This window comes from Peromyscus eremicus, chromosome 4 (genome assembly GCF_949786415.1).
Source record: "Peromyscus eremicus chromosome 4, PerEre_H2_v1, whole genome shotgun sequence".
Taxonomy (NCBI): domain Eukaryota; kingdom Metazoa; phylum Chordata; class Mammalia; order Rodentia; family Cricetidae; genus Peromyscus; species Peromyscus eremicus.
The window spans coordinates 47,254,167-47,280,190 of record NC_081419.1 but is presented as its reverse complement, the minus strand read 5'-3'; the positions used below and the strand labels follow the sequence as shown (position 1 = coordinate 47,280,190).

General features: G+C 41.0%; 1 protein-coding gene across 1 annotated transcript in view; it reads right to left on the bottom strand.

Annotated features, from left to right (window-relative positions):
- The window catches only part of Cers6 (ceramide synthase 6), a 253,788-nt gene that overhangs the window by 60,146 nt on the left and 167,618 nt on the right, over window positions 1-26,024 (bottom strand). Inside the window, exon 5 of the mRNA XM_059260613.1 lies at window positions 2,941-2,991. Within this exon, the coding sequence (XP_059116596.1) occupies window positions 2,941-2,991 (51 nt within the window). The remainder of the gene's footprint in view (window positions 1-2,940; window positions 2,992-26,024) is intronic.

The window sequence follows — 26,024 nt, the reverse complement described above, 5'->3', positions numbered from 1 at the left end:
AAAATGAAAGTTTTCCCAACACTTTGATTAGCTACTTTTAGCTTTTTATTATTTTTTTTACTTTTATCAAGCTATAATAAAGTGTCTTGGTTTATTAGAAAGAATAAAAAAAATCTCTGAAACTCTTCAAACATATTTACACCACTGTTCAGGAGGCAATAGTCTGTAGCGTAAAGGAAATGAATGTTATATGTACCATATGCCAATCATGGTATAACGGACGGCTGTCATAAGATGGCCCTTACTCACTCAGTACAGGCATCAAGGAAAACTGTCTGTCTCTCGTATTTCTGACAAGGTACATTACAGGATAAAATATTAGATCAGCAGTTCTGAACTCTAAGTGACAAAGAAAATTACTATAGACTGAACACGGGCGTCTCTACAAACCCAAAGCAATGGGATTTGCAAGATGGACTGCTGGGCAGTAATCAGGTCATGAGACAGGGAGTTCTCATGGACTGAGCACAGCTTCTTCTTGCAGAATGAAAGAGGCATCCGGGCTCAGCAGCACCTTGAAAGAAATCTATTTCCCACTGACACCCCTTTCAGATGCTGTCAGCAATGCAGTCTGGGAAAACAGGACCCTGGCTGGATCCTCTGAGTCAAGGTCAGATTTTGGTGTTGATGAGATTCTCTGCCTCCTGGCATCATCATCTGGGAAAATGGCTCAGAGGGGTCACAGGACACGTTAGATCACATTTAGAAGTGTCGAGTTCATGTGAGAGCACCACAGTAATCAGCACTCATCAGCCGCTCTACAGTTGGTGAAACTCACTCACATGACTCACTCTGAGCATCCTGAAATCTGTAAAATTACTACTCTCATTCCTCATGTAGATTATAGAGCTGGCAGAAAATTGCTATCAATTAATTCAGGTTTAGAGGCCACATCCAGGTCTCATGGCTAGTGAGGCCCCTGACCACCACATTAAGGCTTCTCCCGCCCAGTGTGTGCTCCTTGTAACAAGCTGTACAAGGGCCAGCTGCATATAAACCTCATCTTACTTTAATCTTTAAAATACACACCCATATAAAACTACTACATATATAACAAATAGGCACACTCACACAAAAGAGGGAATGTGTTTGAAATTGAAGTAGACTACTACTTTTCACCTAAAAATCTATTCAGTTACTTATGTAATATATGTGTTAAAGACATAATACATATTTCATGAGTATGTTCAATCTTTAAAAGTGCACTGAAGGCTTGAGATAGACTCTGAACTGTAATCTGCTATATATATTTATATACATATGGCTGTATGCAAAGCATTATACTTGCATACATGCTATTTAATTTCCAATGCCCCCTACACAAAGAGAGTCATTAATTTTTATTAGCATATGGCACTTGTCAAGGATAACCACTGTTACCACAAGAGATCATGAATACATCTAAGATTTGGGGAACACTGTGCTGAATTACTCAGTATTAGCCTTACCAGTAGAAGATAATTCTTGACACAAATCCCCACAGATGGGATATCTTTCTTTCCATCCTAAGGATATTTTCCACTTTTAAATATAACCTTATTTCCTAGCCCCTCAGACTTTCATGCTAAATCTATGGTGCTGTCTGAGAAACAGCCCACAGCTACATTCTGGGTCACAGTCCTACAAATTCATCTCAAACCAAGCAACCGCACAGCTACAGTTAGAATGTGAAAGTTATTTTGAGCTCCATTACAGTTAAAAACAAGGTTAAGTGTTACATTTTATATGACATTTGTCTCAATGCCTTTCATGTTGCAGAATTTACCTTTTAAATGTGGGACATTGTAGCAGCTGCCATGCCAACATTCCAATTAAGGTTTCCAGAAGCCCTTAATACCCTTTTATGAGTAGAAGCGTAGAGGTGTGTGGACAGTAAAGTGCTGCTGGGCCTGAGACAACTGTGTGTGTAAGGTAAGCGACTGGTTTCCACCTTGCTTCAGTCTCTGTTATCTCAGGAACTCTCAGCTTTCTCTAACTGTATCATGCTGCTTATGTAAATCCTTTTCTAATCTAAATAAATTAAGGGATTCCAATGCAAACTGGAATTCCATGTCCCTAGCCTTGAAGGACTATCCGGTGTCAGCCTCTGCCAGTTGCAGCTCTATGGGCAACACAGAAGATGTGGACTGTGTGGTTCCCATTAACCCTCTGCTCACAGTAAGTCCCAATGCATCTAAAATGCAATCTCAAGCTAAAAAAACCGAAGGTGCTTACTACAATACCTAGTTCCACTTGCTTCCCTTCTAGGGCACATCTTGACAAACTAGAAAATTCCTGGTTCCACCTTTGATCTTTTTTAAGTTCATCCAAATTAACTGATCTAGGGATGACAAGGGCTTGTGCTAAGATGACTGAATTCATGAGCAGATGTAAAAGTACAGCAGTGAGAAGAGGTGGAAAACACACCCCCTTCAGGACTGTGATTTAATTTCAACGGTCAAAGATGGCGTTTCCTTTGTAGTCATAGAAAACTCATCCAGGTGTAATGGCATTAGAACATTTTTCTGCATTTGGAGAAATGCTGCTTGATTTACGTATTTAGAGGCCACTTCTAAGCTACAAAGTCAACAGAACTCAGCAGGCCAGCTCCAGCACCACATTTGAACGTTCATGTTCGCTGTGGAGGCAAGCCTGCACTGCAGGCAGGCCTTCAGCCTTTCCTCTGTACTGAGAAACAGGAACCCGCCCCCCACTGAAGTGACTACATCCTCTTCTCCAACAGAAGAACTCGCCGCATTTATTCCACTTGCTAAACCACCAGACTTTGATTCTGCTCTTCTTTAAAGAACACACAAAGCCTTGTCTTCACTAGGTTATGGTTGACATTCACGAGCAGTGAATGGAAGTGGCTACTCAACCTGCTGCAGCCTGTATGACACCAGGGAGTTCACCTAAGGAAAATCCCCTATGTCTGTAAACCCGGAAGTCAGACCGCCTTACCTGGTACGGGTAGTTATACCAGCAGTGTCTCGTATTCCACAACCAAGGAGTCTGGAAAACAAACAAAAAGAAATAGACTTTGCATGCTTTAAAATTGTTAAAACAATAGGCATCCTACCACACATGCTCTCTGGAATGGAGTTCTCTCTTACATCTGGAGATTTATAGATTCTGCTGGTCACTCATTGGTGTTCCTGCAATGTACCAACTGCAACAGCTATGCCTCCAGGACCAGACGCAAATCATCCACCTCGCTTATGGAAAAGCACTGCCAACAGTTGGAACAATCTGCCCTGGAATTCCTAGGCCTCAGTATTTACAAAGCCATTTTCCTTACTCCTTGACCAGGGATCACTGACATGCTGCACTTCAGCAGGATGGTTCAGGGGAATCCTCGTGTCACCTTCCGCCTCCCAACTTGTAGTCCAAATTTCTAGGACAAATCATTCTTCTTTGATGGCAACTATTTGCCTTATACAAACATATAATTTTTTAAAAAATCTAAGTATTTACACAAATTCCAAAACCCACAATCACCAGCAATGGATTGATTTGAATTGAGACGGAGAGCTGAACCAATCAGTAACATCAGAATCAACATCCTCACATTTTTCTATTAATGTTATCACTGGCTTTCCTCATCCGCTGTTGGCCATCAACTCTGCAATACACATCTCTATGCACTTGATAAACTTATATTGTTCTTATGATTCATCTCCCTGATCATCACATTTGGGCCACAGGGATGAAAACAGTTTCTGGCAGCTAATATTTGTTAGGCCTGGCTATGTCTAACACATCATGGTGGCACTTATGCATATTAACTCATTTAATCCTTACAACAACAGCTATTGATAGTTGTCTTATTTTTTTTTTTTTTTTCAATAGGTGAATGCAGGCCCTGAGTCTGGAAAACCTTCCTAGGTCACATAGTTCAGTAGTTCCTCAACTGTAATAAAATAGAGACTGTGGTCCCTGCTGACATGCAGTCACTATGTCCCATCTGAGTCTGAAAAAAAAAAAAGGGCCATCTCATGGAGTACATTTTAAAATGTCTGCAAGTCTCTGCATCTCCTCTTCGTTTATACACTCTCCACCTTCTTTCTTTGAGAGTTTTGCTCTGTTTCAGGTTTTCATTTGCCAACACATTCCACACTGTGTAGTCTTGCTGTCCTTGATTTCTTGGGGGTCTGAATTGTGTCTATTTCCTTCATTTCTCTTATTTATACCATTGATGTTTACTATTATGGGGTGTGTGGTGGTTTGAAGGAGAATGGCTCCCATAAGCTCATATATTTGAATGCTTGGTCCCTAGCTGGTGAAACTGTTTGGGAAAGGATGAGGCGGTTAAGTGTGGCATGGCTGGAGAAGGTATGTCCCTGGAGATTTGAGGTTTCAGAGGCTTACACCAGGCCCAGTCTCTCTCAGTCCCTCCTCCCTCGACTCTCTGCCTCCAACTTGTAGACCATGACGGAAACTCTTAGCTACTGCTCCAGCACCATGCCCGCCTGCCTGCCACTGTGCTTTCCTTCATGATGGTCAGGGACTCACCCTGAAACTGTAAACAAGCCCCCAATTAAATGCTTTCCTTTCTAAGTTGCCTTGGCGTCTCTTCACAGCAATAGAAAACTAAGACAGGGCAAAAATGCAAACCAAATGAGATGGAGTGTATAAAAACACTACGGCAGCTTCAAAAGCCTAGCAAGTTACTATATTTTCATACCATACAGATAATATATGTTCACTGGAGAAGATCTAGAAAACACCTAAATTCTCGTTAGCATTAACATTTTTAATTATAGCAGGTTTCTGGTCTTTTTTCCCTACGTGATACAGATATAAATATAGATTTATTTTTAAATATACATATATAAGTATGTTTTAAAAGTGTGGGCATAGCATTAAATCTATTTTGAAGTTCAGTACAATGTTATTTACTACCTTTATCACTGATAAAGTTATCTCCATAATTAACTGGAAATCCCCAAGGGAAAAGTATGTCATAAGCACATGCTTACCCTAGCCCCCAGCATTAGTGCTCAAGTACACAGATCATCATGTCCTGAGTGTGAATGAAAAGGACTATGAAAGTAAGTGTGAGGCCTATAACAAGCTGGTAGAGCTTTCTGGATATATCAATAAGCCCCCAGGGCATAGGGTATCAGCTGCTCCACATGCAGTGGTGATCTTTTCTACTGTGGCCATCCTTTCCTGTCACAGGCAAGACAGCAGACCCAGAACAAAACCCAGCACCCAGGGCTTCTCTTCCTCTCTCAGCTTCTCTATGTATCAGTTTTATCCTAAAACTGAAGCTTCTCCTTGGATGCATCAGACATTCAGCATCTAGACCCACATCGTCTGTGGTCCTGCCAATGGACTGCCCTGTGCAGAGAACATGTGTCTATCTCACACTGACCTCCTGTTACCTGAAGCATGGGCAAAGGACTAGACACTGTAAATATGACAGAGCCACCAGGGCCCCAGCTCAGCTGGCCAGTTGTTTACCTAATATTGTAACAGTAAGGTCCTTTTGCAAGCAGCGCAACATGAGATAGTAACGTCACACTTCTGCATGCACAGTACTGTTTTTTAGACGTCCTCACATTATGCCCCTAAACACTGTGAGATAGATCGATCAAATGTCTTTCCCAAGTTATAGACAGAAAACAAAACAGAACTCCACAGCAAAAGGTGATTCTCTTGTGCTCAGCATCTGTTATCTTCAGATTTATAGCAGAAGTGCTTTGAAAATCTTAAATTTTTTTTTTTTTTGGTTTTTCGAGACAGAGTTTCTCTGTGTAGCTTTGCGCCTTTCCTGGAACTCACTTGGTAGCCCAGGCTGGCCTCGAACTCACAGAGATCAGCCTGGCTCTGCCTCCCGAGTGCTGAGATTAAAGGCGTGCGCCACCACCGCCCGGCTGAAAATCTTAAAAATTTAACAACTTTACAAACATTATAAAATTCAAAAAGAGCTATAATTTGGAATAATTCTGGACTCCACTCTTGGAGAATGGATATTCAGCCTATGGCTAGATTCTGGTATAGGAATCTGCAATTTGTAATAAGATTATCGTATACATAACTTTTAAAAAAGATTTATTTTTATTTTATGTGTATATGTGTTGTGCCCTCATGTATGTCTGTGTACTACACACATGCAGTGCCCCTGAAGGCCAGGAGAGGGTGTTGGATCCTCTGAATGGGAGTCACAGACCACTGTTCACAGCCAAATGGGTGATAAGGAACTGGATGGGGTCCAAGAGCAGCAAGTGGTCTTAACCACTGAGCCATCTCTCCAGCCCCCACATATAACTTTTAATTAAATTTATCCCATGAAATCTTTTTATCAATTCCTGTAATCAGTTTCTCCATTGTTAAAATTTTAATGCCATTCCCAGGAGACATGGGTTATTAAACAAAAGTCCAGACCCAGGCTTGTGATACGTCCTTATGAATTGTTCAGTGTCTCTCAAAGCCCATAAAACAGACCAATCTCTTAACATTGCTCTTGGTTGCCCACCAGAATTAGATGGTAAGACCCTGTTGCTGAAGATACCACTCATCTTGGCTGCAAGATACAGAGAAACCAAGCTGGAACTGAGATGAAAGCTTTCTCCCTACTGGGTGGCCTTCTTCCTGTGCAGAGGTGCTTTGCAGGCTTCTTGGGAAGAAAAGGCATTGGCATTTTCACCCAGCTGTGAACCTTGTGAACTACAATAACCACTTATCAGATAAGATATGCCCACTGCTGCAGTGTGGTCCAACTGTTGTGGGAGCCACTGACAGCTCTCTGATTGGATTTAAGGCCATTCCACAGGAAGGAATTAATATCTGGTACTGGAAACCTAGACAAGAAAAAATCCCCAAACCACAACAATGACTAGAATAGCAATATATCCTGAAAAGTCTGATTGTGGCACTTAAATCCTGGGGGTAACCAAGAGCCATCATATTTGATGTTAAGGCCCACTCAGTAGGAGAGAACTCATGACTAATACTAAAAAACCTGGCTTACTGCCCATGGCTGATGAGGCCATGGACCCTAGAAAACCTAATACTGTCACTTTCTTAAATGAGTATAATTTCTAAATGCATTCTTACAGCCACAGATAAGTGTGGCTCTTACCCCTCATCAAAGAAGCTTGATTTTGCATCAGACAGAGACCATTACAGAAATCCACAACTAGTCAAAATGCAGAAATCAATTAATCATGGGATGCTCGGCCCCAAATCATACATCTACAACACAACCCCGACACCTCAGTTCAGGGAACATCACAGAAGAGGGCATAGAAAGGCTGTATGCGGTAGAGGGCCAGGACATCTCCTGAGAGACAGTGTCTTTCTGTATGACCAGGAGGCTGTACCCCTGAAATCTCAACAATATGGTTGCTTGGACAAGACCTATACAATGAGAATACCAGTCAACATCCTAGCATGAATGGGGGGGATTTCAAAAGACTCCACACCTAGATAAAGAGCTACAAGCAATTAATGGCTGTTGAGAGAGAGAGAATGAGCCTTCTCCAGGGACAAGTGCCAATCCTAAGTGATCAGCTCTAAACACATATACATGGGAACTACACTAAGGGGACCTGCCAATTGTGTTTATAAACAAACAAACAAACAAGTATATGTATGTATATAACAACAAAAAAAGAATAGAAGCCATGAGAATGGGGGTGTGTGGGATTAGTTAGAGGAAGGGAAAGGAGAGATGATGAATGAAGCACAATATTCATATAAGAAATTATCAATAAATACATTTTAAAGAAGACATGAAGTTAGAACTAAGACTCACTGGGAGACATCAGGGGGAGTTTTGGGGGAGGTAGTGATGGATGAATATGATCAAAATACACTATATTAATGTATGAAGTTTTCAAAGAACAAATAAAAATATTACTTTTAAAAGGTTAAAAAAACTTGAGAAGTCCCATAATTCTCAATTTTTATTGTTTAGGTAGCTCAGGAGCAGCCTCTTCCTGCTTCACACCTGTACATGTAAATAACACTATGAAGCGCTGTGCAGACTTAAGGTTACTTAAACACATTATCTCATTTAATCCACATACAACTTGTCAGTAATCAAAAATGACACAGCTAGCAGCTACCTGCCTTAAAAGATTTACAAAGAACATGGCAGCTCAGAGCTCATTACACTGCTAAAACACAGACTGGGATTCAGTACATCTGGCTGAGAGGTGAAGGTGCATTTCTAAGGCTCCTGAGTGATGCTGGCCTTGTTAGTTCATGGTGGTACTTAGTAGTGAGGTGTAGAGGATGTTACAAAGGCTGACTCTCAACAACTCATTGTTAGTCTCCGATTTAGTGCAGATGAACTGAATTAGTTCTAATAGCCATTTGCAGCAGGGACTCTGCTGGTGGTCAACGACTTCTGGAGGCAGTGATTCTCCAGAAGGACCCAACCTCCCTTAAAATAGCTGTGGATCTAACCCCCAGCAGAAGGGCTGTGAGCAGAATTTCTGTGAGACACTTTGGGATGCTGCTCCTCACAGGGACTGGGAATAAGTTTGCCACACTCCTTCATGGCCATTGGAGGGAGATAATGAAAACTGAGCTTTGAGATGGAGGCTCTCCTGACACTGGCATCAGGGGCTCCACCCTACCAGTCCTTGTTCACTTACTTCTGTACTGTCAGTGCAAGATAAGTTCCTATCATATCTCTCATTTCTGAGCCACTATGATACACACGCACACACCCCAAACACACACAATGGCACAGTCCACATTTTAATATATGCACCAAGGTGAAGTATCATTGCAGAATCCACCTTGGAGGGGAATGGTAATAAATGGGCAACCTAGCCGGATGGTAGGGAAAGGTGAGTTGCAAATTCAAGCCAGCCAGGCCCTTGCATTGCCCTCCCCTCTAGGTGCCCTGGGTGTATAAAGAATAGGCAATTAAAGAAAAGCACGGGAAAAGCACCGGGTAGACATTGGGATTTATTCCACATTTTCGTGTATGTGGCTATTACCTAATAACATTGAGTGCTGTTACATTGAAAAGACCTCTCAAATCCATTTTAATCTACAGAAAATCCCCAGGCCTTTTACATTGAGAGTACCACATTATCAGTGACCAGTGAGATGCTTGGGCTTGCTGTCTCCATATTTGAACTGGTCAAGAGATATTGAATTAACGCTCTTTTTATTTTTTTAAATCTACCACGGACTGATGGGTGCTTCTGCCCTGAATCGATATGTAGATGTTTCAACACTCAACATCTCTATATTTGAGGTATACCCTTTAAATACTTTTCTTCCTCTCCACACACATGCTTAGAAGAGAGAGCATGTACAGAATTCAGCAAAAGGTGGCCATCTGCACACCGGGCCGTGGGCCCTCACCAGACAGACCTGCCTGCCAGACATTCATTTGGAGCTTCCTGCCTCCAGAACAGTGAGGAATACATTTCAGCCAGCCAGTGTATTTTGTTACAGCAGTCTAAGCTAACACAGCATTATAAGACCACACTTCTCAAATGATGTTTGCCAGCTACTAAATTACAAGCCAACTGATTTCACTCTAAGCTAATTTACAAAGTATCTTATTAAGACTAAGGTCACATTATAGTGTATGAAAAATTACCTTTAACATCCTCGATCTAAACCACAATGTACAAAGGGATTTTTCATTACATTATGCACATCTGCTCCCAGACACCAACTCAACAGCAAGCACATTCATCAATAATACAGAGCCCCAGGGGAGATATACGTCTTTTCACCCCCAACCAACCAAATCCCAGCAGCAGAATGGAGCCTTGGGTACTGCTGGGGCTCACCCTGAAGTTTTCATTCGCATATGTAAAGACTTGAGTGATATTTATTCTTTTACTTTTTGAAGAGTAAGTAAATCTAGGTTATCAGGTTTCTTTTTAATCATTTGTACTATAGAGATCCCATCATGAATCTAACACAAAAACAGATAAGGTCTGTTCACTTTACCATCTGAAATAATTATGTCAGTTTAGGCTAAAGAGAGAAGAGATGTTAAGCAATCAGAGAAAAGAATATACAGTTTACCAGGCAAGGGTTCCATGATTAAATAAAAATATAAATACACCCACACGTACATATAAACATACATGCATATGATTCATATATACATACATACATTCATACTTTTTAAAGAAGTAGTGACTACCTGAAGCTCAGGGGATAATAGTTTTGTTCAAAATAATTATTTTAATTTAACAAGAGAACATGAATAATAAGAATTATAATATGTTGCATTGAATGTGTTGAATATGAATTATATGTGCTGCTTTGTCAAAGATGTGAAAGGTCTGTATTATGTACTCAAAGTTAGCATCACAGAGGCAAAATTTCCATTTCCTGTTTTCACCAAAACTCCTTTCTGGCTGGGCATAGTGGTGCACGCCTTTGATCCCAGCACTGCAGAGGCAGAGGCAGGAGGATCTCTTTGAATCTGAGGTTAGCCTGGTCTACATAATGAATTCCAGGACAGCCAGAGCTACATGGTGAGACCCTGTCTCAAACAAACATACAAACAAGCAAAAAACAAACAAAACTTCCTTCTGGTTTTCACATGACCAAAGGAAGACAGCCTAAAATCTACCACTCTGCGCAGCTTAAGTAATAAATGTATGGCTCTTTGGATTATGCATGGAAATGCTAGAAAGGCACTTCTTGAATTAAGGAAATATGTATTAATAACACATAAATAATACAAATTCTTTTACAAAATTGCTTTTTTTCCCCTGAAACTACCCTGAAAACACTCTAACCAAGCAACATTGCAATATTTCAACATTATACCTGTTGGTTGTATCCAGGTCTTACTGTCAAAAACAGACATAAGGAAAATGCTTCCATGTTGGCAGTGAACCTATACTAGAAAATCACTCTTTCTTCATGCTGAGTTCCATCGAAAGTTCCACATGATATTTTTCCTTTTAAATTTAGTCCAAAAGAAGAAATTTTTTAGCAAAATTTTATTTTTTAGTTAAATTTTACTTTTTAGAAAATTTTAGTCCAAGGGAAAAATATTGTGTGTTTTTCTTTCTGTGAAAGCTTAGCATGTTTCCTCGACACATGAGAATAAGGTCACCTCCTGTGACATTGCATCTTGGCTTTGGGAAGCTGACATCTAACCCTGAAGCTCATTCATACCCACTGTGCCTATCTTTCAACATCTCTGTTTATCTCTCCTTACACCTGTATTTTTAATAATGTTTAATCAATTGTATACTTCATTATAAATCATATCAATTCAGTATAATAATCTATATTTCACTGTAAATTAAAACAGAATCAAAAGATACTTTTCATGTTTTGTGATCTTAAAAAAAGGTACAAAGAAACTGTATTTAATTGTCTTTCATCCTAAAGACTATGCTTGTAGGTAGTCAGTAGCATGGAATGTAACAGGCATCCTTTTCTCCTTTTTCTGAATCTGTAGACACATGACTATAAATCTACAAAGGAAAGTGGTAACTCCTTCCTGGAGGCACATGGCATCTGTGTTAGCTTTGAAAGTTCTTGTGATGTGAAGATGTAATTTAGACTTGACCCTGTGATAGCATATAAGGCTAGCAGCCTTTCATATCGATCAGGCTTTAACACAGAGGTTGTTCTTCTAGATCTGGTCTTGCATGTGTCTTAGCACATTTTGCAATCAATTTTAAAAGTAATCTAAAGATCTGCCAAGCACACATAAGTAGAAGATCCCTAAATGGACCTTGGCCCTGACGCCACAGAGCCTCCATGAAGGTTTTATCAGAAAAACAAAGATGAAGGAATGTGAGTGGTGTTCCTTTCAGCCACTAGACCTCAGCTTTTCCGCCTCTGTTCAACTGAAGGGCTCCAACACACCTAAACGTCACAGAGCATGATGGCTGAGTTCTCAAGATCAGCATGTCACGCCGCTTCCATCAGTGCTGATGTGGACACTTCTCCGTGCAACCACCAGTAAAAATCAAGATGCACTGGTTAATTCCATGTTTAGAAGAAGCAGCTGAGGTAAAAAGACCAGACAAAGGAGAAAGAATATGAAGGATTTCTGGAGAGGAGAAAACGGTGACAATGTCAACACAAGGGACGGCAGATGTGCAGCTAATAAAGAATTTGGGAACGAAGCCAACACGAGTGGCTATTAAGAAGCATAAATTAGTCAAAAGACAACTTCAGAATAACTTATAACACGTAACAAAGGATTGATAGCTCTAATATGTAAAGGAATTATACACTGACTAGGAGACTTAAACATACAATGGAAAAATGGAGCAAAGATACAAATAGGCAACATTTAAATAAAACATGTTTATGCTTTAATATTAAAAGTTATAGAACAAAACTGGACAGACTTTATTTCATTGCAATGCCTGGCACATATTTAACGAGCTTAATATCAAAGGGTCATGAGTGCAGAGAGAAACCAATACTCTGCAAATTAACATATATCAAGATCCTTTAAAATGTGCATGCCCTTGACCCAGCATTTATTATAGAAAAAAAAAAACCCACAAAACATCAGGCCTCTTTGTAAAGGCGTTTGGTACATCTATTACAGATCTTTTTCTAATAATGAAAGATTGGAATAAATATAATTATTACTAATATGAGGTTGAAATTTTCTGAGCCGGGCCTCCTTTGAAAGCAGATGCTGGGATGAAGAACTGGATACAGACTGTTGAGGAGAAAGCAAGATAGATGAGGAGGAAATGTGATACAGTTTGCAGAAGTGAACTGATTCTTGCTGCAGGTAGCACCATCCTTCTCCCACTGGGAAGCCCCTGCAATTCTTCCTCACAGGCATCCAGCAACAGTTCCAACTCAGAGCAGGGACACCTGCAATGTGCCCACCCCTCCCATGACCTATTGGCTGAATGCGGCAGTGTTAATTTCTCCGTGTTTCCAGTTTCTACTTTCCTGAGCATAACTGATCTCCACAGCTCTGGAAAAAGGAGAGTGGGGAGGTAACACAGCTGGAATATCCCACAGAATGCCGTCAAGGATGCACGGAACTGTTTGTCCCAGCTGTGCTAACATCATGTGGGCAAAGGAGGATTAACATGACAGGCATGTTTTATGTGAAAATCAGATCACAAGAAGAGTCGGTAACATGCTTAAAATACAGAGCAGACCCTGTATTTGCTCAATATCCACGAAGGATTGATTCTGTGACCCCTCAAAGACACTGACATCTGTAGACGCTCAGACCTTTGTATCAATTGGGGGAGCATTTGCTTATATACTGCCGTGAATATCCCCACACAGTTTAGAGCCTCTCTAGACTAAGCACAATGTCTAATCCAATGAAAGGGCTCTGGGCCTGAGTGTTAGACTCTAGTGTTCAGAAGACCGCAGATGTTCAGTACATGTGCAATTCTTCTGCATTATTTTTTATTAACAGTTGGTTGAATCCCTGACAGTAGCAGCAGTGGATATGGAGAGGGAACTATATTACACACACACACACACACACACACACACACACACACACACACACACGCCCTAAAAACTAGCTATTTAGTAGTTATCTCTGAGTAGTGAGTTTCTCAGGTGATTTCTTTTGTTTGGATTATCAATATTAAATTACACAGGTTGTCATATCTGTTTTCTGAAGTGAACAAGTTTTATTCGAATACAGTAAGTCCAGCCTATGAAGTTTCTTTTTTTTTTTTTGGTTTTTCGAGACAGGGTTTCTCTGTGTAGCTTTGCACCTTTCCTGGGACTCACTTGGTAGCCCAGGCTGGCCTCGAACTCACAGAGATCCGCCTGGCTCTGCCTCCCAAGTGCTGGGATTAAAGGCGTGCGCCACCACCGCCCGGCCAGCCTATGAAGTTTCAATGGTCCTATAAAAGACATTTGCTCTCTATGTATAAGCAGCATTAACAGATTACTAATACATTGCCACCCTCAAATTATCTAATAATCATAATTAGCTTTAAATTTAAAGCTAGTGTAGGAAATAGCTGCTTTTGGAGTTCTTTTGTATTTATAGGTTTGTTTCAAGTACAAATATACTATTAATAATTTAATCCTAAATTCTCAATTTAAAGTAGAATGTGAGACTAATATGAACAACTGATATAACGCAAAGTCTTACATTCGTTCTTGTGTGCAAAGATTCCTCACCAACCTTACTCTTAAACTGCCCGCTAGGCCCTGACACCTCTGTGCTGTCATAGTACTCTCTGTAGTCATGTAGTCTCTCATGTGTTTGTTGAGTGGCTACCATGAATTAGTCACCTTCAAGCTCTCTATCTTTGGGCAATCTTGCTATCTCCCAAGAGACCAAAACAAGTACATTATTTAGACTATAGCAGCTACAAATACAAGATGCAAGAAAGTAGTATACCCAAGGGCACTAAACACAGCCTTGGAGGCTCTATTGGAAGGGAAGACTCTACTGGAAAGTGTCATATGGTTGGAAGCCATAAATATATGGAAGATAGTCACTAGATAGAGCAGAGGAATTCCCAGAGAAAAATAAAAATATATCCTTGTCCTTTGAAGATGGAGTCATAACTCCAACATTTATTCTATTCCCCCATTTCTGTACTTTATTGCCCAGAGTGGAAAACAAAACAAAACAAAACAAAACAAAACAAAACAAAACAAAAAACAACTTAGTTTGTGTCCTCACTTGTGACTGAACAGGCAGAATATACTTCTTGCCATTCTAGACTCTTGTTGGCTTGGTTGTCCACTGTGACCATGTAAGAAAGTCTATTCTTCACTTGTCTACTGATCTCTCCAGGCCATGTTCCTTGCTGTGAGAAGTCCAGCTACACTCACCTCTCTGCCTTATCCATGGAGCCTATGGTCTGGCACCCCATAGCTTTCCCAGTCTTCTAAGATCCAGGGTATTGATTTTCTGCCTCCAGAAATCGTTTCCTGTGGCCCTTTGGAGGTCTTCCTCTCTACCAAATTCCAACTTCTTTGAAAAGTTTAATACACACATTACTTTCCAGTTTTAAAAAGTGCCTCTAATACAGGTTTAGTATGTCAGGCTCTCTGGGATCGGGTGTCTCATTGTCAGTTGCTCTGGAGACTTCTAAGCATATAAAAGCAGCAGGTTAGGAAGCCTTGCTCCTAAGGAACAGCGATGTGAGTAGCAGAAAGAGGCAGGTGACAAGTTAATTGATATTAAGAGACCTCTTCTTGTTGCCAGGCACAAGTGTCACTACTAGCTGTACTGTGTGAGATGCTCATGGGAAACTTCACCAAAGCTATAAAGACAAAAGACGCAAGTGACAGGACTGAAATTCAAGCTTCCCTCAACCATGTCCTAGTTTTGTGAGTAAGACTCCCTACACAATACTTTCAAATTAAATAAATACTTCACAGGAAGAGGGAAAATTCTATTTTGGATCCCTTGATAGGCACATTAACACATTTCTACTTTACTAAATTATTCATCTTGGGAGTCTAGATTTCTTCATTTAAATTTCTTCAACTAAGACAATATATCACATCTGACTGATTGTAGGAACAGGAATAAAAATCTAGTTGATCTGCACTAAAGAAGAACATCACAAAACCACTCAATTTTTTTAATTTTAGAAAACAGTTGTTTTTCTTTAAATGTCATTTGTGTTAAATGTAAAGGATTTATTCATGTTAATTTTAAAGAATTTTAATTTAAAGACCCTTTTCAAAAGAAAAATTTAAAAAGGCCTTCAGTTTTAATTTCCAATAAACAAATATCAATAGATTTAATTACAGTGTCTAATGTCAATAATGTAAACAAGGCTCTTTAAGATTCTATGTAATCTTGATGTTGTTACACAGAAGGGTTCCAAACCTGGAAGTCTGTGAACTACTTGCCTTGAGGCTGCCAAATCAACAGACAGAAATGGATTCGAGTCTCTGACAGTCACAGGAAACAGACACGTCTCAGGCCACTCCAAGCAGAGCTTTGACACATGGCATAGATGATGCATTTCTTTGTCTTTCAAGCCACTGTGCTGCTGGCTTTCCTTGCTACTTTACCTGACCACACAAAACACATGTGGCAACAGATATAGCTACCTGCAAGAGCCCTTGTTTGCAACAAAAGAAACCCTTGAGCTATTCAAGTAAATGCCATTCACCACATGGAAGGTCACAGTGAATAGTGTCTGGCACTCAGCTTGATGCATCCCTCCCCCAACCTTCTCAAGCAAAGGCCAGAGTCAAGCCAATAAGGTTGAATGGAGGCAGATTCTTTGTTGAGGTGGCAGTATAGAATGTGATTAGATGATCTTTAGCTGTGAGAGAGATCAAGAATTGGCCTTGGAAACTGTTCAGACTAAATGTTCATCAGGATTTCTCGCAGGTATCATTGTTTTCCTTTACATAAATTTACCTTGAGCTAAGTCCTACATACATAAAAATCACCTTAAGAATATTTCAAAGAGATTGCATTAAAAGGGAGTGAAAAGCCTTTTCTTCCACTTTCTTCAAAACATAGATCACTCTAAGCTTGACTTTTCATCCATATGAAATTTCACTTGCTTTGAAAAATATTAGTGTGTCTTCATGCCTGGGTATCATATCCGGAAACCCACAAGTAGCATGTCACATCAGATGAGTCATAGATTCCAATGTATTAAGAACAAACAGGTCTACAGTCTCTAAATTCATATCCTAGAAGAAACTATTAATGAGTTTGCCTAGAAATGCTCCCAATGGCCATGGAAGGAGAGCATTTTATATGAGTGGACATGAAGAGACAGCTGTGTCATGACATCATCATTTGAGAATGACCAGCACTTACAGTGTTAATTTATATGAGCAGAGAATATGATGAAGGCAGAGAAATGTAAGAGTAAAGGGTGGATGCTCCCATCTCTGCAATCACAGAGAACACACGACAGAGAAGAGGAACAGAAAAAGTACAGAAACCCTACTCTCAGGGTTCAGCCTGTCCTTAGCTAGCCAATGACACTGTCAGTAAATTCACCCATCAGGCTGCTCCTGTGTTGGCTGCAGTCATTTCTAAGATCTTCTCTAACCCTATATTTCACTGCTCCCCCACGCCCCCCCCTCGCCTCTGTTTACCGCTTTAGTTGGTAGCATGAACCTGGGAGAGCGGGACCTAAAAACAAGATGGACTAAAGTCTCACGCAATAGACAACTTTATTCAGAGCATTAGACATTATACTCTGAAGGTTAAGAAGAGTCACCTGAGTAAGGTGTACAATCACAAGGACAAGCCACACATGGCAAAAAAATGTTTCTCCACAGAGGCGTATAATAGCAACACTGAAGTCAACCCACTCCTCTCCGCTGCACCTGGGAGAAGCACGCAAACACATTCTGTGTTTTGAAGAAACTGAGGTCACAAGACTCTTGTCTTACTTTCTCACAAGCACGCAGAATTCTCACAGGACTCCATTTTTTTTCTTCCAAAAGACAAACCTGTTTTGCCACACTCTGGCTGCACTGCTGACTCTTATCTATCCCCATGGAAAGCAAACCTATTATCTAGGAAGATCTCTGGGTTCTTTTTGTAGGGACCCTGTTTATCTACGGTAACATAGAAGTCCTGAAGTACAAAGCTGTCACCTTTATTAAATACAACAGAGAATTATTGGTAATCAAGATAATAAAAAGCTTATTTGGTCTAATTTTATGATTTTGAGGAAAAACTCATGAAGTTGGTAATTGTTTCTCAGTGTGTCATCTTCTGTGAGGTTCCTATTCTATATTAGGCTTATTATTAAAGATTTAAAATTTTAAATTAAATTGTGATGAAAATTTGCAATTTTAATTTAGGAAAATAATTACCTCCCTTTCCTTACAGGCACTTTCATATATTAAAATTCATCAAAGGACTGCAACTTGTTTTTATCATTACTCAATATTAATAAGACAACTGATCAAACCATGCCCATTAAATGAGTGGTAAGTCCTCATATTCTACTTATCTCCTCGTTAGTACAGAGAAATTATCTTATGGGTTGCCAAGTTAATTACAAAGAATTGATCTCCAAGCAGTTAAGTTTTGATCATCATTTTTTGATTTTAATCATGCATGTCTCCCTCTTTTCACAGCTTCTGATCTCCCCCAAATGTGTAATCAGTTTTTAGAGGGAGGTGATGCAAGATACAAGTAGACCAGACTGATGCAACTGAGCCATAACAAGGGTGCTGAACTGGTACCACAGTCGAGTTTCTCTGAATGCATGATAAAGCATCGATCAGTGGAGAGAGTTATTAAAATCAATGAGAATGGATGGGTGATGAATGAAACTGGCATGATATTAATATGTGATTTCTCAAATTATCCTTCTATTTACTGGGAAACAAAAAAACGGGCCAAGTAGTCATGCTGACAAGTCTATATCCCTGTAGGTAGAATGTTTTCCTCTGTGTCTTTTGAATGCTTCTTTGTTTGGTTTACGCCTAGAGTATCTGTGAGTTTGCTGTCTATAATACGAACCTATCACTGTTTGCTTTCTTGTCATTTGGCTCATCCACGCTCTCGGGGCTGCACTTACTGCTATGTCAGATGTCTGGTTCTCCAGGCACACACATTATCAATTACAGAACTTCCTTGTGCAAACAAGTGAGAAACAAGGCTATTACTGCAGCAAAAACTGGCAGTGTTTAGAGAGTCCATGAAACTGAAGCAAGCTGGAGCCATCGGGCACCAGGCTAAAGTATACAAATGGCTTCATGGCTTCAGTCTACACTCAAAAGGCCATGCATGGCTCACTGCATGCATGGAGTAACCTTTAAAAGAGAAATGACTATGAGACAATGACATTTTACAGGCTCCAATATAAACAGCTTTAGCAAATGACCTGAGAAGACACATTATTTTGTTATCATTGGGAAGTATTACCTAGACAATTCGTATCAGGCTATCACGCAATTACTTCTTTAGAGATGCATCACCGAGTCAAACAACAATGCCATCCTAGATCTTCAAATAGTTTCTAAAATTTCATAATTAGATGGTTTTTGATGCCATGACAATATTTTTATCTCCATGAAGATAACTCTGTAATGTTTAGTTTATTTTATATTTTCTTTTATTGAAAATAGATTTTTTTCATATAATATATTCTGATTATGTTTTTCCATTCCTTCTACTCCTCCCAAATCCTCCCCCTCTCCCCTCCCATCTATCCACTCTTTGTCTCTCATTAGAAAACGAACAGGCTTCTAAGGAATAATAGTAGAGTAGAGTAGAGTAGAACATGATAAAAAAAAAAAGACACACCAGAATAGGACAAAATAAACAATCAAAAGGAAAAGAGCTCAAGAAAATGCACAAGACAGATATAGATGCCACAAAACAGAAGCAAAGAACTTGTGGGGGGAGGGGGAGAGCGATAAAGAGAGACAGACAGAGACAGACAGACAGACGGACAGACAGACAGAATATAAAATTTTAAAAAAGATAAAGTTAAAAAAGAAAGAAAAAGTCCTGGCACATTATGAGAAAAGGAGCCCCCAAAGATGTCACTGAGTTAATTTTCTGCTGGCCATCTACTGCTGGGCATGTGGTAAACCCTTATGACTAGTTTGTTTCTCCAGTGAGAGACTCTCTTGGAGAAAACTACATTTTCATTTGCAAATGGTTATCAATTGGAGATAGCTTCTGGGTTAGGGATGGGGGCTGTGTCCACTTCTCCTTTCGGCTCTAGGACCTCATCTGGTGCAGTCCTGGTCAGCCTCCGTGCACGCTGCCTCCGTCTCCATGAGTTTGCGTGTTCGTCAGTCCTGTTGTGTTAGAAGGCTTTCTTTCACTGGTATCTTCCCACTCCCTCCGACTCTTACACTTTTTTCACCCCCTCTTCTGTAGCGTTCCCTGCACCCTGAGGGAAGGGATTTGATGGAGACATCCCCCTTTGAGCTGAGTGTTCCAAGGTCTCTTACTCTGTGCATATTGTCTGGCTGTGAGTCTCTGTATTTGTTCCCATCTCTGTAGGAGGAAGCTTCTCTGATGATGGCTGAGCAAGGCCCTGATCTATAAGTATAGCAGAATGTCATGAGGAGTCATTTTATCACTCTGTTCCTTAAGTAGAACAGTAGTACTTGGTTTTACCCTTGGTCTATCTAGTCTCAGGTTCTTGGTCAACCAAGCATCGTCAGGTATGGGTCCCACCTTATGGAGTGGGCCTTCAGTCAATTCACATAGTGGTTGATTCCTCCCATGCTCTGTGCCACCACTGCACTAGCATGCAGGCAGGACACTACTGTAGACCAAAGGGTTTGTAGCTGGGTTGTGTTCAGATCTCTCCTTTGGTAGTATGCAGAGTACCTTTTGGTACCAAGAACACACAGTGTGTGTGTGTGTGTGTGTGTGTGTGTGTGTGTGTGTGTGTGTGTAGGTGAAGAGTCTATGTAGGCAACAGCTCTACTTCTTTGTGTTCACTGAGCTGTGTAGGTGTTGTCTTCAGAAATAGAGCCTGACCACCAGTTTGTGGAGAGCAACCTATTACAGTCTTGGCAACAGTCTGGGTTGTCTAGTTGTTCCCATGGGACCCCTTCGGTCAACAGCTCAATTAGATGCAACCCATTCCCAGTACTGGAAGCTTCACTTAGTGATAGAGATGTCCAGCTGGGGCTCTGTCTCCCCCATTACTTGGCGACTTCATTTAGATCACCTTCATATATGCCCATATTTTAGGAAGTTTCCACTGTATTAAGTTTCCATATGACCCCTCAAAAGGTCCTTAATTTTAGCTATCTCCCTCCCACTCCTTCCCTCATCCCTCTTTTCTCTCTTCCTTGCTTGATCCTCCTGTTCAGTCCCCCAACATCTGTCCACCCCTAACTATGTATTCGATTTCCCTTTCCTAGGGAGAGCTGTCCCCCACCTAGTACCTTACTCTATGCCTAACCTCTGTGGTTCTACGAACTGTAGCTGGCTTATCATTGACTTAGTGGTTAGGAATGTAGTAAACTATACATTTTTTAGAGTATGAATTGAGTGATAAGTCACCCAGTTTAGCTTCATCCTGGAAGAATGACTCTCCGTTTTCAAGTACTATTGGCTAGAGACACAAATAACATTCAGCTTTGAACTAACAGTACAAGAACAATAACAAGAATGAACATATGTAGGTTCTGTTCCAATGAACAAAACTTAATCCAAGAAGGAAGTGAATCTAACCATTGTAACATCAATTGGTTTTATAATGGGTTCATTGTAATTTTGTCCTTGGAGAAACAAAGAGGACACCCAAGGAGAGGAAAATTACAGTTAGTCTAAACAGGAAGAAATAAAACAACTATCTAAATATAGGAAAATCTGGCAGCTGTGACAAGTGCCAACACTAACAAGATGGAGTTAGCAGGCCAGCTGTACCATGGGTTCCCCCCCCACCCCCCCAGTTTGCTTCTATCTGCTTAGGCAGCAGTACTTTAACCAACAGCACAAGAAATAATCAAACTGAATCCTGGGATGATTACATTTCTAAAGTGTGCCCAGGTATTCACTCAATAACATCCCCTCTTCCAGCACCTGCTCTGTGCTGTGCAGGGTTCCAGGTGCTGAGGATACAGGGATGAATCCAACAGAAATGATGATGTTCCAGTGGGGGTGGAGTCAGCAGGCAAAATAAGCAGAACTCCACAGAGGGTTCCATGATGGTATCTGAAGACAGCAAACCGGGAAAGGGATGCACGGGGGGTGGGTGGGGAGGTGGGGGTGATGCTGCCACTGGAGTGGCCAGGAAGGCTTTGTGAATGACAGCTTCGGAGTCACAGAGGGACTCACTGCCATGGGGACTTCTTCACTTTGATGTATTTACTGCCTTTTTTTTTTTTTTTTTTTGAGTTTTTACCTTTATGCATCTGATGGTTAATACTGGTAGGATGTAGAATCAGTTAGGAGATACCCTTCTGGGCACTCCGGCGAGGGATTATCTAGGTCAGGTTAGCTGAGGTGGGAAGACCCACTTCACTGGCTCCAGCACCATTGCATGGGCAGCAGTACTGGACTGAACAAAAAGGGGAAAGCGAGCTGACACTGGCGTTCATTTCCCACAGCTTCCTGAGAGCAGATACAACTTGCCCCACCGCCTCAAGTTCCTAATGCCACACTTTCCCTGCCACAGTGGACGACACCATGAAACTGTGAGCCAAAGCAGATCCTTTCCCCTTTAAGCTGATTTGATCAAAGCAGTTTATCACAGCAAGTAGACAAGCGAAGAGGTTGATACGCAAATAAATCAAGCCATCCAGGCAGAGGAGGCGGCGGCAGGAACAAGGGTACCGGAATGGAACTTTTTGCTTTTAGTGTGTGTGTGTGTACATGTAACAGTCACAGGTTAACTGTTCTTCACCTTAGTTTTTAGAGACAGACTTTCTGATGAACTTGGAGCACTCCCATCTGGATAGGCTTGCCAGCCAGTGAGCCCCAGGGTCCTTCCTCTCTGTCTCCCCAGTGGTAAGATTGCAGGTATGAGCCACCAGATCCCGCTTTAAGGTGGGTGCTGGGGATCCGAACTTGGGTTCTTATCCCAGTGCAACAAGTGCTTTACTGCTTGAGCTACCTCCCAGTGCTGAATTTCGGCTTTTAATTAGCATACACTTCAATTAGCAGAAATCATTTTGTGTGCATTTTGTGTGACCATGAAGCTGTATCTGTAGATGTGTGAGCTATTTCCACTACAGTTGGAAATGTGTTGCTATTTCCATCATAGTTCCTGGAAAGAATATTCAGATGGGGTCAAGGAGACCTAGGTGGTAGTGGAAACTGGAATTCAGGTTTTTCTCAGGGCTGTCACTCTCTGGAAAAGGAGGAGAATGAAAGGGAAAAACAAAAATGACAAAGCAAAGCACTGTAGACAAACCATTTGGCAACACGTCAGCCTAAGAAGACAGTAGTTTCCTTATGTCAACTGCCTACTCTATAAAGTGGCCATGCTGATTATCCTGGGAGAGTTTATGAAATTGAGTATGTCACGAGAGTTTGAAAAGCAAAGTCTAGGAGTACAAGTCACTGACCGTGTTCCCTGGATGACTCTAGTCACAACAAGTGTGATAACAGAAGACAGTAATGAAGTGAGTGATGTGAAAATGAATTCAGTAGAGAAATTATGTTGACAGTGTAGCCAGAAGCCTTAGTCATACCTTTATGTTGAAGGCACTGCATGAGGAATACCTGATTTCTCAGTATATTCAGCCATGTGTCTAGTCCTTTTCATCTCTGACTTTGAAAAAAGTAAAAAACTCTGCTCTCTCTATACATGCTTTCTGAGACAACTGTACATGCTGAGTCAGACTTGTTATGACAACCTCTTCAGTTATATTTCAGTGCAGCCCAGGAGTACAGGAGTACAGAGGCTGCTATTCCTGAGAAACGGGTAGCCAAATGCTACTCTTCATGAGGGCCATGATCCCAACTAAGGCTAAGCATTTTTAGCATTTTAGCAACTGACATTCCTGGAGGGACTGGACGTAGCCCTATTGCAGCAGGACCTTTGGGGGCCTGTGGCTGTTATGTGTCAGCTGAGGCCAACTCCCAGGCTGACTGATCTGTATCATGCGAGTGAGGTGACCATACACGCAAAGGCCAACAACACCGCAACTCCTTACTGTGTTGATCAAGGAATTCTGAGAAGAGCAGTTTGCTGCTACCTTATCAGCTGTTCTGCCATCCCAGTCTCCCTGTCAACACTGTTGAGGATCTACAGATCTGCCACTTCATGGGATCTGACGCACCTGAGAAACTGAAACCTAGAAGGCAGTCCTGCTGTTTATTTTAATGAAGACACTTTCTAGAAGGGCAGCCACACAGTTGCAGGAACTCAGACAAGAGAAACTCAATAGTAGAAATAACAGGCATATTTCACCCATTAGAAAGAGGGGGATACTCCAAGCAAAGCTGCCTGCTCCTCCATCTTTTCCTCCTTAGTGACTGATTCCCAATTTTAAGCTGAACATACTATCTGAAAACAAAAATGGTATTTCTCAGCCCCCTTTTTCAGAGAATAGGGTCTGGCAACTCTGTTTTTGTCTACGGAGATAGTGTATGGGCATTCATAATAGTAACAACAGGTGGCATGGCTAGAAAATAACTTTACCCTGCCTACTTTTTATTCTCTAGGTGGTGGATATTTCTTTATGGGGTGGCTGGAGTTCAGCAATCATTTTGTACCAGGGAATAATCTAGAGGATAAAACTGTACTATTGTGGTAGAACAGACAGAAAGTCCCCATGTCATACATGGCACAGTGAAACCAACATATCAGATTCTAGACTTATTTGACATGGTAAATCTTTGTTACTGTTTAAGTCACCAAGATTGATTGGCTGATAGACTGTGATATGCTCCAAGCCTAATCCTAATTAAAAATGAGAGAAACACGAAGAGACATACAGAAACAGGGAGAGATGCAGGTGGCATACGGTACACACTGTGTGACTTTCCAATGCTTTCATACCGTTTCCACTATCTGTCACGGGCATGTTGAATATGTGGAATTCTAAGTTTATAAAGAGGTTTACTAGCAGCTCAGAACCCCAGGTGGTGAAGCAATAAACACAATTTACCTGAACTCTGTACAGTGAAGGACAACTGGGGGGGGTGTCTAATGACTTTATAAATTTATGAATGATTAAAGCTGAACGTGGAGAACAGAGGGTAACTGAGACTCACTCCCAGGAGGAGTTGGTGGATACGCTGTTAGGAGACGGGGAGGAGGTGGAGGCGACAGCAGCACCTCTGACTTTCCAATGTAGCAACACACGAATGTAACCTCAACACCAGCCGGGAGGCCAAGTCATGGCACTGCACGTTGGAGACACAGAGACAACCTTTTGTTTTGTTTCTTTTTTAAAAACTAAGATGGGGAAGGAAAATGAGAAGTAAGAAAGGGAAGAGTGATTTGGTTTTGAACTTGACATACTCTTGGAATGTCCGTGAGTTTCAATGCAAAGTCTAAACGAAACTGGCAAAAGACTGGCTGGGAATACAGGTTCCCCTCTTCCCCCATTTCTTTTCTTTTTTTTAAAAACACATCAGATGATTTCACATCAATTATAGCAAAGCTCAGGTTTCTTATGAGTTCAAGGCAATTGCTAACCCATTTTTAATCTCCTTCTGGATTCTCTCTGTGTATCCTTCTTGGCTAACAAGCCACTGCTAAATACAATTATGCAGAACTGTTCCCAGTTCCCCAAAATAAGTTTCACAGCAGTCCACCCTGTGACTATTCCTTTCCCACACACTCACTGGGCTGCAAACACCTGCTTGCTAGCCACCTCCCATGAGACAGAAAACTCTCTGAAGGCCTGCTTTCTCTATCATTTCAGATCTCATGCGCCAAAACTGATCTGTGCTCTCATAATTGGTTCATTCGTGGAGGCTTACACTCCCTGCCTCTCTGTTTGTTTCCTCTGTTCTCTTATCTGGAACCCAGAAAAGAGTCAACAGCAATCCTGCGTTGTCAAGGTGGGTGAATTATATTATATAGTGGTAGCTTTTACCTAGGGAAAGTAAGTAAGAAAACGATAGGAGAGAAAAATAAAAGAAAAAGAAAAGAAAAACATCCTACAACTAGCTAATTAACCAGACGACTTTTATATAAAGAAAAAAAGGAAACTGACTTGCTCTTATCTCTGAAAACCTGTAAGCAAAACACATGAAGAATGCAGAATCAAGAGCCCAGCTCAGTACCAGCAAGCAGGAGTGAGGCAGGGTTTAGCTCCTGGTGCTCAGGAGGCAGTACTGAGCTGGATGAAGAAAGCATCATGGTGATCCCCCACAGGGCTAGGCAGAAGCTGAATTTCTCAACACCTGTCGGGACAACAGAGTGCTAAATATGTTGCTCATTTACCCTCAGCTTTGTGCTATGACATGACAATAGAACATCAGATGAGGTCAGTGTCCTCCTTAGAGGTTTTTTGAAATACCATGACAAGAGCAGGGACCACATACTTGCTGAATATTCCAAGCCAGAAATACTGCTTAACTCAAACTCTTTATAAAAGGAGAAAATAAAGTAATGGCAAACTAGAGTGTGGTGAACACACAAGCCTCACCCATGGCATGCGTGAACGCTTTTGTGAAGTGTTTGTGACATACTCTCTTACTGCTGAGAATTAGCAAAGATTATTGAATTGTGTAAACCACCTTTTAATTT